Raw genomic sequence first — 12,069 nt, 5'->3', positions numbered from 1 at the left:
CCCTCCCTCCCTCCCTTCCTTCCTTCCTTCCTTCCTTTTTCGAGACAGAGTCCCTCTATAGCTCCAGTAACTCACTATGTAACCAGGCTGGCCTCCATTTCACAAGGTCTACCTGCCTCTGCTTTCCAAGTGCCATCATCACAAATTGTTTAAAATGAATACCTGGCTAAAAACATCAGCCAGCAAAATACAGCAGGAAGATTAGCAGTTAGTTCTTTGGTTGACAAGCATTAATCTCCTCGGGTTCATTTTTTTCTGTAAAATTGAAAAAAAAATGGACTAGGTGTCTTTTTTCTACCTTGACCTTTGATGATTTCACAAATGGAGTACATGGCACTCCCCCTCTCCCACTGCCAAAAGTTACTTTATTGTAGCAATGGGAAACTGCACAGAACTAGAACTTAATTCCAATATAAGATAATAGAATCTTTCACAAAGGTAAAGAAAAAGTGACCATGAGACTAACAGACCAAGACAATTCCAAGGATATAAAAATAAGAGCTCATAAAACCTGGATCATCAAAAGATTTTTTTTAGAGTGGATAATTGATGAGACTATAAAAAATGGTTTTAGGAAAAAAGAATGCAACTCTGCAATCACTTCTCAGGAAATAGCAAAAGGTGGACAGTCCCAGACAAATTATTCTACATAAGTAACAACACAACAGTAGTTCTCAGTCGTCATGTATTTATACATATTAAAAGTGCCCTTTCCACATATCAGCATGCACAAAATTAATCAGTGGGTTGCTTAGCTGGTACAAGGTCCTGGGTTGGATCAACAGAATTGTGAAGTTGACAGGTATATGATAATTCAATGTTCTACTTAAAATTGTGCTTGTATTATGGCCAATTTGCCTCTTAACAGAAGTACTCTATATTTAAAAATAAACAGTGTTTAAAGACTATCAGTGCTTTAGGATCAGAATTCCTAAATTATCTAATTTCCTATCTTGAGAAATAATATGGACCTTTGGCTTGCAACTTAAAAAAATAATTTTAAGTCATTTTAGTGCTTCTAAATTTGCAAATTAAACATAAATTCTAAAATACTAAAAAGTATGGGATAAAGTAAAAATTCCCCTAGAATTGTAATTCTTAGAATATGTAGAGTAGCTTACCTGTTACTTAAAAACAAACAAGTTAATAAGAGTTGTCTTTAAAAAATATAGTTTGGGGTTATGTGTGATGGCACATGCCTTTGATCCTGGCACTTGGGAGGCAGAGGCAGGCAGATCTCTGTGAGTTCAAGTCTGGTCTACATAGTGAGTGCCAAGCTAGCTGGGGCTACAGGGGGAGATTGTCTCAAAAAAGACCGACCTCCCCCCACCACCACCAATTTGGGGACTGGAGAGATGGTTCAGCAGTTATGAGCACCGGTTGATCTCCCAGAAGACCTGAGTTTGATTCCCAGCACTCACATAGCAGCTAACAACTGTCTGTAACTCAAGTTCAGGGGGTCTGATATCCTCTTCTGACCTCCATGGGCTTTGCGCAACATGGGTGTACTTACATATATGCAGGCAAAACACTCATACACATAAAATAAAAACAAAAATACAAAGTTTGGGAGTGGGTATATAGCAGATTGCTTGTTTACCATGCACAAAGTCCTGGCTTCAGTCCCTAGCAACACACAGGTGTGCACATGTGCACACACACACACACACACACACACACACACTCAAGAGTCTTCTGGTCTCTTGGGTGTTTAGTTCTGCAGCCATTTGTGGCTAGTTTAGCATTGTGGAATTAAGAATGGCCATGTAATTTGGGGCTGGAGATGTAGCTCAGTGGTAGAGCATGTGCTTAGCATACATGAGGCCCTGAGTTCAATTCCAGCAGCACTCCCAAAGACACACACACACACACACACACACACACACAAATTTTCCATTAGAACAGAAATTTAAAGGCCCAAGGAGTCCTACACTTCAGAGAAAGCAATGGAGCTTAAAGGGTAGAAAGAAACTGAACAGATGGGAAGTAACCTGTTTTATAGTCTCTGTTTTCAGACTGTAACTAAATAGAGCCACAATTGTTCTATGTGTAGTATTAGAATATTCTTTTTTTAAAATGTTTTATTATTTTATTTTATGTGCATGAATCTATTTCCTGCATGTATGTAAGTGCACCTGAGTTGTGCAATGCCCATGGAAGTCAGAAGAGGGTGTCAGATCCTCTGAAACTGGAGTTATGGACAGTTGTTAGCCTCCATGTGGATGCTGAGAATTGAACCTGGGTCCTCTGTAGAGCGGCCAGCACTCTTAACTGCTGAGCCATCTCTCCAGCCCCCATAGTAAAATATTCTTTATTCTTACAAATCTTTCCATGAAAATATCATGGGTTTTAGGCCTTCCCTAAATTCACAGTCAATTTCACTTACTATTTGGAGAGAAAATTATTTTATTACCTATAGGCAGTTGCTTGTCAGATACCAGTTTTTACTCTTGGTGTTCCTTCATCTAAGGTCAGGACGTATTTCTAGACTCATATCATTTCTGTCTGATTTAAAGTAATGCACACGAATACTTTCGAAATTTAATAAACTGGGGGCAAATTAATTTTGAGAATTTGGTTTCATTTCCTGAAATTATTTTAGGCTTAATCTGAAGTCTTTAGACCTCTAGATGCATCTCAGAGGCTCTCTCAGCACACTGAGATCTTATACAAAATTTTATATATTAAGTATATATGTGAATTTTGTGCATATGGTCCATAACTTTGATCACACTCTCAAATGAACCTGTGACGAGAGAGAGAGAGAGAATAAGAATCACACGTTTAAGTACTAAGAAGATAAGGTCCTTTGGATATATGTTCATATCCTATAATCTCTATAATTAAAGGTTTAAAATCAGCACCCAATGATCTTTCTTGGAAAACCAGAATTTCCTAAAAAGCAAAGCTTAAGCTATATATGAAATAAATGTTGAATAGGGAGCTGGGTTTAATAATCCCAGCACTTGGGAGGTAAAGGTAGGAGGAAAGCAAAAAGTTCAAGGCTAACCTGGTTTGTAGCAAACTTCAGGCTAGCCAGGGCAATATAGTGAGACAGTGTCTCAAAAATAAGACAAAACAAGCCACAACCAAAACAAACACACAACAATAAATAAATGCTGACTGGGGCTGGAGATATGGCTTAGTGGTACTCACAATGCTTGGGATGCTGGGCTCCATCTCCAGCATTAAGTAATTAATTGATACATAGTAAATAAATGCTGTTTAAAGGAGCACCTCAAACATACTCAGAGTAACCATGTTCCTGGTTTTGAAATAACCAAGGAAATAGTAGACTGTTAATAAGTCAGAGGAATTAAGGAATATAATATTCAAAATAACTGACCTTATATGATGAGATAAATAAATCTGTTTTGTCCTAGAATTCTCTCCCAACTATCAGAGTTACTTATATTAATTCAATAAATATTTATTTCTATGTCTAAGCACTGCCTAAATATATACTTAAGGCACTATTTCTAGGGATAGCTTTCAACAAAAGTGGTAATAAAATAAAATAAATAAACCTCTGCTTTCACAGTGCTCATAATTTACTGAGGGGAAACAGAGAACTAACTACAAAAATAAAACATTATAGACAATAATTTTGCAAAGAAAAAAATAAAGTTGGGAAGCTTCTTCCCTGGAGGAAACAAGAGGCTTCAAAACAGAATGGTGTAAAAAAGCCTCATCAAGGTGTACTTGACAGTTAGGGGTGACATTTGGAGGCCTAAAAGAAGAAAGCATCTGGGGTATAAGGGATTAAGGCTGAGGGCCTAACAACTAGCACCATCTGAAGTAGGAGTACACCTACCTGGTCTAACCAAAGAAAAACAAAGAGATGATTGGAGTCAAAGGGGGAGGAAGGCACATGCCTTTAATCCCAGTACTTGGGAGGCAGAGGCAGGCAGATCTCTGTGAGTTTGAGGCCAGCCTGGTCTACATAGCGAGTTCCAGGCCAGATGGGGCTACAGGGAGACCCTGTCTCAAAAAGACCAAAAAAAAAAAAATGGTGGGGGAGGAGAGACGAAAGCAGAGGAGTAGAGACAGATCACGAAGTTTCTTTCAGGGCACTGTGAAGACTTCGGCTTTACTCTAACAATTGTCAAACGAACAATAATGCAGCTCAGAACATCAGCTCAGAGGGCTTTTTAAGATAAAGTTGTCAACTGCTTCATCAATAGTTCTTTGACTAAATTATGATATCGGGTAATGTGTCCAACTAGAAGTCGCCTCAGCCGTTAACAGTATTTTAGCTCTTTAGGATTTTAATGGAAATCTACAAGCTGAGATACCTTTAAAATAAGTAGACTTCTCTTTTATCTCCTATAAAGTGAGGTGGGTCTGCCTCTGTGCAACTCTGTTCATGCCTCTTCACCCTCAGTATATTTTCTGTAAAATGGAGTAAATGTTGCTCCTTCCTATCTGTCTGACAGGTATTTGGGATTATCTTAAGCTTCTTGTGAGAAAATTACTAAACTTAATGAGCATCATTCTCTCATGCTCTGATGACACCCTGCTACTATTTCTGGACCCCAACACTGTAATAATAATACAATGCTCATTTGTGCCATTTTCCTCCGTATTGTACTTACCAACTGAAGGGAATGAAAACAAGCAGCATAAAGAAGGGCCAAAAAACTCTTTCAGTAAATGAAATAAAACAAAACCATGAACACTAGTCATAGTTTTAATACTGTAGAAAAACTAAATCATGATTGTTAAGCCAAAATTATGTTTACTGTCAGAGTCTGCTAAATGGACACTAAAAAGGTGATGGGAGCAATACATGCAATAGCACTCATTAAGTCCTAGTAGCGAAAGAGATTTATGGATTTGAACTTAATTTTTTAAAATTTCTACATGAAATTCAGAATGTATATTCAGACCTACTCGACAAGTAATCACAAAAGAGATTATCTTTTTGGTTTTGTTGTTTTTATTTTGTTTGTTTCTTTGTTTGAGACAAGATCTCACTAAGTGGCCCAAGCTGGCCTTGAACCCATTAGGTAGCCCAGGCTGGCCTCTGACTCCTAACTCTCCTGCTTCAGTGTTCTGAGTGCTGGGATCACAGGCCTGTGCCACCATTCTCAGTAAGAGATAGATTCTTAACCTGAAAAAGTATTTATCATTAAACATACTCTGAAGCTTCTTCTCTCCTTGGGATGCCAGGCTTCTAACAATAAAGCCAATTTTAGAAGTCTCTGAGCAGGATCATCTGGGCACACTTTGTGTCTGACAGTACATTTCTGACTACGTTCCAAAGTCAGTTATTAGATTTTATACACTTCCGTTAACATGAATAACTGAGAGTTGACTGTACCTTGTCTATTTACTCTGTACTTCTTTTAAAGGTTGGCATCAAAACAAAAATCTATAAAATCTACTCTGAAATCTGCATCCAAGGAACTCAAATCTGTGCAGCACAAATTAAATGCACGCTATTTCCAAGTTTTTTTATTTTGAGTTCTTGTACTAGTAGCCATCACATTTTCAAATGAGGAGAAAGGCTATGAAACAGAGAGACCGAGTAAACATTCTGATTTACTCATATTTCTGCAAATCAAACATAAAGAGAGAAAGAATAGAAACACAGAGGTTACTAGAAGGTAGAAGAACACCGTGTGTTCTGCGCCAACCTCAGATAATGGCACTCATTACTTCCCATCCTTTCCACTTTGGAAATGAATTATATGGCTCCCACTCTGGTATTCTGGTCGTCTTCAGCATGCTTAAATGTACAGGGCTGGAGAACCACGACTCTGCAGTCCACGCTCTGCCTGTGTCACTTACTTCCTAATACTAATTCTTACCTTCGCACATATTAAGTCCTCAGTTTCCTTTTCTGTAAAATGTGAAAAATAAGAATATGGAACTCTTTCTCTCACGAAGTTATTATAAGCATTCAGTGAGCTAATCAGTGTAAAATGAAGAGCATCAGCCTGGCAGCTGGTACATTTAAATCCCTCAGTTTCACAGAGAATCTAGCACCTACAAAGGTTAAAAACTAATTTGTCCTAAATCATACAACTACTTAGGCTCAATTTCCTTAGGTAGCTGTTCGGTTATTCAAAAAACTGTAATTTTGAATTTCTAGGTGCTCACTACAAATGAGGTGAAAATTCAAACGTGTTGACTAATAAGTACAACTGGAAAGCAAGTAAAAATGTTGGCAAAAGGGAGTTTGTCCAGGAGGCGTTTGCTGTTACTGGCCAAATGTGAAACTATCCCTGGCTCTCACTGCAGGCCTTGAAGCCTCCAGGCAGTGAATTCTAATCTTGATCATAACTTTATCCTGGAGTCTAAGAAAATCCAGGACAACCAGCTGAGCAGGAAGAATGTGATAGTTACAGAATTGGTGACCTCTCTTGTGCTACACCAAGATCCTCTTATTCTTTGGCTCTGAGAAGATGAATTTTGAGTTGTTCCTGTAAATAATACTTACAAAGAAAGTACAACTATAATCCTTTTTAGAAGTGACACCAACAATATTGCTAGATAACAACAAGAGAAACAAACATAGATGACAAAACAAACCAGAAAGTGAAAATTAGGCAATGCATTAAGTTCGAATACATTTTCTATCCAAAATGGTATGAACTAGGAAACAAAGAATTATTTAAATGAAAAAATAAGTTGTAATCAGCATGATATAATCCTCTTTAAAAGAGTCACCATCAAATAATTAAGAGATCTAGAAAGTTTCCTTGACCTGTTTTTTTGGTGGCAAGTAAAAAACAAAGCTAAACTAAACTAAACAGCAGTGGTAGGTTATTCTAAGTCTGCAAATGAGGTGGAAAACAAAAGGAAAAAAGGTAGAAGGAAATTAAAGAAGAGGAAGAGAGAAAGAATTTGGCAAATGTAGGGAAAACCTAAGGGTCCAACACTTCAAAGACAACAGCAAACCTCCACAATGATTTGAAATGGTATGGTAAGGCCAAGAAAGAACTTTCAGGCAAAATAGGAAGTAATATAATTTGGTCAGAACTAAGATGGGAAATTCTGGAATGGAATGGAAGGCAATATGTAGCAAAGACAGTTCCTTTTTCAGCTTTCAGAAGGAAGTACTTTTAGAAGAAAATTACAATTTAAAACTTGGAGTACTCAATGGTAGAGCATTTGTCTAGCATGGGAAAGGCTCTGGGTTCAATCCCAAGACAGACAGACAGACAGACACACACACACACACACACACACACACATCAAAACAAAACAAAGAAACAAACCCAGATATTATTGTTCACAAAGAGATATCTAAACATAAAGGGTAAGGGATAAGAATATAGACAAAAATTCATCTCTGCTTGGCTTACAGTGCTTGTGTATACAACCACCAGGAAAAGGTAAGAAAAGCAAACTTACTTTAGAGGTAACTATGGTCTATTTTATTTTAAATTGTATGTACACTGAATTCATTTGGAAAAATGGAAAGAAATATCTAATGTTCCAGTGTAGAATAATTTTACAAAGACCCAGTTGAATCTTTAGAGACAATTAATCTTAACAGGAATAAATAATTCACAGACAGCTTATATTATTGGAGTACAGCTAGCTACCAAGAAAGCTAATGTGTAAATCTAGGAGACAGAAGCAGAACTTCATTTAAATGGAAGGCTTGGTTAACCACAGTTGAGTAAACTTGAGTTGCACTGTAATCTGATAAGGAAAAAACAGCATGGATTCTAGATGTATAAACCAGGTGTTCCTAACAAACTAGAGCCCTTTGAAAGAGTTAATCAAACAACAGATTTAAAAAACCTGATTTTATATATATATATAAAACAAGTTTCCCATAAGAGGTAATTAGGAATGTAGTTAACGGCCAAGGATAAAAAAAAACTGATTCACAATATTACAAGGAGCAATACTGACACATTCAGAGCTTAGTACTAGGCCACTGTAAAATTTTATTAATGACCTAAAAGAAACACATATGGGCAGAAAAATTAAAGACTAAAAATTGTCAGTGATGTAAAACTGTGTGCTAAAAAGCTTTAAAGTTCTTACTAGGACACAATGAAAGTCCCCTTCTCACAAAGTAAAGAAACAATACTTAAAGAACACTGATGGCCTCCAAGTTAATAGTTAAAAAACCCAAAACATTAGCAAGATTTGCCAGAGTGGAACAAAGGTAGAGTAAGACACAGAAGAGACTGATAACAATGGGTGACAGGGAATGTGAGCCGGGGCTTCTCACCCACCTCTCCTTCCATGAAAACACAGAAGCTTTATATGAGAGTTTCATCACAACAGAAGACGACAAATGTGAAATAAAGGAGGAAACTGTTTTACAAAGCACATCATTACGTTGCTGAAATGTTATCACAGGATATAAGGCACCAGGCTTAGGGTGGCTCCCAAAGACTTCAGAGACACCAAAACATGGCTTTATAGAAAAATGACTTATGCTAAAAATTAAAATGTAACACACAGCTCATGGTTCAACCTGTTGACAGGGCAAGGTCAGGAAACAAATTTCCTTTTCAACTACTATATTCCAAATAATTTAGGATTTCAGCTTTGAAGTATTCCTAATTCCATCCTAGAGTCTAAACTAAATGATAAACTCTTATCTTAAAAAAAATCTTATGCCATTTTTTCAGATAATATTCTTCTTTCCTGTTTGTCTTTCTAACCAACAAAATCTCGCACTTCATCCAATTCTTCACCTACTTCATTTATCCTGGTTTCAAAACACTGCGAAGAAGTACGGTGAAGAACCGGTAAACCATACATGAAAACACTTGTGTTTGAAAAATAATTCTGTAATTCATTCCCTGTTCCTACCTTCTTTCTGCAAATAGCCAAAAAGGTTAAATTCATATAACTATGGGATAGAATTCATAGTTCGTACATATAATAAAAATCTGAGTTTGGATGCTGAGAGTCATCGTATTTAAGAACATTTTAACTGGCCTCCAAGAGCTACAGTGAGGGGTCATTTTACAAGAAGAATTTTAAGAAACAAGCAATACCATTTTCTAAAGTAAAACAGTAGATCGCCCATTTAAAAGGTACATTCCTCTAAGCTCTGTCTTTGCCATGCAAAATGAGCAGTTAGTCTAAGGAAGGCGATGGCCATAGTAAGTTCATAAATTCAACATATAAAGAAGATGTGTAGGCTGCGAATGAGTTACCGACAACATTCACACCCTGAAAGCCCGAGAAACTATATCAGAAAAGCTCTGAGTCAATTTTTTTAAAGGCAAATTAAACTTTTGAAATTCTGAATTTTAATATTTAAAAAATGATGTGTGCATAAGCCCAAAAGGAGTAGGTTCATCCTGTGTCCATTTTGTTATCCAGTCCTCTCCATTTTGGGCTTAGCAAGAGGGTGCCACACGTGGTAGAAAGCCAGCCATAGCATTCAAGCTTGACTGAATTTAAAAGTGACACTGTAATCAAATATGCTCCAAGGGCATTCTAGAATTTCAGGGTTCTAATGACCACTAAAATCAACATTCACATTTTAACAAGACATAAACTCTACTCCTCAGGTCAATTAAATAAATATAAGCCAAATATTTCATTTCTCAAAAAATAGTGCCTAAAATATACACATGGAAAGAAAAGTTTTATTATGTATACCCTAAAAGGCTATGCAACACCAGTTAAAAAATAAACAAATTATCTTCTAAAACATAGAATGTATGTATTTCTTCAAGTATGAAATAAGAATTTGCTTTAGACTGCCTAGAAGGCAGGATCTTTAAAAGATCAAACAAACAGAAAGTAGGCAGAAGTCCTTGTATGGTATTTGGTTTGTCAGACAAAAGAAGAAAGGCCTATTTCAAACAGATGGAAAGTGAAATACAATGAAGTTATACTTGCCTGCATTAATTTTCCTTCTGCTGGAGTTACTTCTGCAACACCAGCAAACACACCTTCCAAAGTGAGATTTAGTTTTCCTGTGGGGTCCATTTTCAAGGGGATCACTTTGATAATAGCTTTCTGTTCTGCTGATCTTTCAGACTCCACCGCTGCTGCCAATACCAGTCCTGTGCGTCCAAAGCCTGCATGCAGGGTAGCCATCAGCAGCCAGGGCCAGAGGGCAGCCAACTGCAGCTGGTGGCCACCACTCATGCTACCAGCTGCATCAAGGCTCTTCGGCCATGCATACTGCTTCCACTAGCTAAGACCAAAGGCAGGTTCTCAGATCCAGAAAACGGAAGGAAAGAGAATTGATGCTTCAGTTTCAGAAAGCCAAGTCAGAGTTTTGGTCCTTCCTCTTTCTAAAGTATATTCCCAAGCACAGGTAGCACTCCTGATTAGGAGGAGAAGAGGGTTTTTTTAGCCCACTTCTGTTGCAGGTATGTCGTTTTCTCCCATCTTCACTGTGGCTACAAATACCTCCACTTCTTTGTGAAATTTCCAAATGTACTCGAGATTGAACGTGAATTTTTATTATGTCAGATCGCTTGCTGTTGGTCTTCCATATGTATCAGTTGCTGGGGCACTAGACCCAACGTTGATGAACAAAACAAGGCAAAGTAAATAGCGAAGGCCATGCATCAAAGGTGAGAATGAAGAAGTCCAGCTTGGAAAATGCAGAGATGGCCCTTTCTAAGGCAGAAAATGTGTCAACTGTAAACTACTAAAGATTACGAGGGGGTTTTCTTATTAATAGGGGAATGGTGAAGATTTAAAAATTCAAGTCACACCTGGAGAGATGTCTAAAGATGCCAACGGCATGCACTCATAAAAGTTTTCATGTAAAATTGTATTTCAACAGAGCTCCAAGTTCTAGGCCCACTGCATTTATAGACTGTTCATGAACTTGGACATGCTATAATATTTTTTGTTCCACTAAAAGTGGTTGTAAAATTAGGCACAAATTTATATATCTTTGACATGCTACAGAATAAATCTGAACATCACCTTTCCCAACTACCATATTAGGGTATTTCAAAAAGTTAGCTTTCTTTAGTTTCCCATGTAAAATTCATAATTTTTTCCCATTTTTCTTGCTCACATAGGGATTCCAGATTTCCTTTTCCAGCTTGGGAATACCAAGCACTTTGATTCTCTTTGACATGTTTTTGGACTCTACTTTAATATCCAGACCTTATAATCTGTAATCTTCTAAATTCATAAGAAAAACAAAGGGCCATTCTTAACACATTTTCAAATTCCTCGAGGGGGTGGGGAATAAAAGATAGGGGGAGTAGGGATGAGATTAGTCACAGACTCTAAGTAGAGCACCCTGAGAAAAATATATAATTAGGCCTGAGTAGAGTAGAGCTGGGCTACTTCTAAGCTCCTATGAGAATTTGGATCTTTGTATAAACATCAAATAACATCTTAAAATGTGCACCCTTAAGTATAAATGCTCTTCATCCACAAAGCCTGCTGCACTTTGAGGCCAAGTTTAAAAATCTTATAGTCTTCAGAATCAGTGCTGCAAAGCCAAGCAACTGAACGAACATGAACCTGTTACACAGATTCTCTACTTTTGCTGAGGCAGAGGGAGAAAACAAAGAATTTCAAAACAAATCTGCAAACCTGTTGCGCTGTCGAGCCCACTGGAATCCACCGGGGTGAAACAAATTCAATTATGCCTTTATAAATCCCGCTTTAAAAAGATCTGAACTGCTTAACTGTGCAGCTCATTCTTCCACCTTCTCATTCTGCTGTGCCCCACACTACAGGTTAGGTGTCCTGAGATTCCGAAGCCTGAAGGTAATCCATGCAGGTCAGAGGCACAAACTTATTCCAGGATGAGAGCTACTGTCTCCAAGAACTCTGGAAATACTTAAAGACGATCCAAAATCATCTCTGAAATCTCCTAACAAAAGCTTTTTTCCCCCTTTGTACAAAATATTAAATGATCAGCTCTTGAAAGAGATAAGAAGCAAAAGCAAATTCATTAACAATTCACTACCAGAAACAGAAAATCCCAGAGGGAGAAGGCGATAGCTCTGAATCATGGATAGACTTGGAAAGTTCGGAAGGAAGAAGGATTCGAGCGCTTCCCTTCCAGAAAGACAGTTCTGGATCAACTCCCTAGAGCAGGAAGCCTGTGGTTTGTAATTGGTGTTCTAGCTCTGACTCCCTCCCCTGGGACTGCAA

General features: G+C 37.6%; 1 protein-coding gene across 1 annotated transcript in view; it reads right to left on the bottom strand.

Moving 5' to 3' along the window:
- Positions 1-12,043, bottom strand: part of Rnf43 (ring finger protein 43) — a 72,829-nt gene extending 60,786 nt beyond the window's left edge. Inside the window, exons 1-2 of the mRNA XM_029568104.1 lie at positions 11,503-12,043; positions 9,832-10,563 (exon numbers count right to left, since the gene is read on the bottom strand). Of these exons, the coding sequence (XP_029423964.1) occupies positions 9,832-10,083 (252 nt within the window). The 5' untranslated portion in view covers positions 10,084-10,563; positions 11,503-12,043. The remainder of the gene's footprint in view (positions 1-9,831; positions 10,564-11,502) is intronic.
- Between the last annotated feature and the right edge of the window lie 26 nt (positions 12,044-12,069).

The sequence above is a fragment of the Nannospalax galili genome, unplaced genomic scaffold (assembly GCF_000622305.1).
Source record: "Nannospalax galili isolate Female #2095 unplaced genomic scaffold, S.galili_v1.0 scaffold879, whole genome shotgun sequence".
Taxonomy (NCBI): domain Eukaryota; kingdom Metazoa; phylum Chordata; class Mammalia; order Rodentia; family Spalacidae; genus Nannospalax; species Nannospalax galili.
Note: the sequence above shows the minus strand (reverse complement) of the source record. Positions and strands in the feature narration are given on the sequence as shown.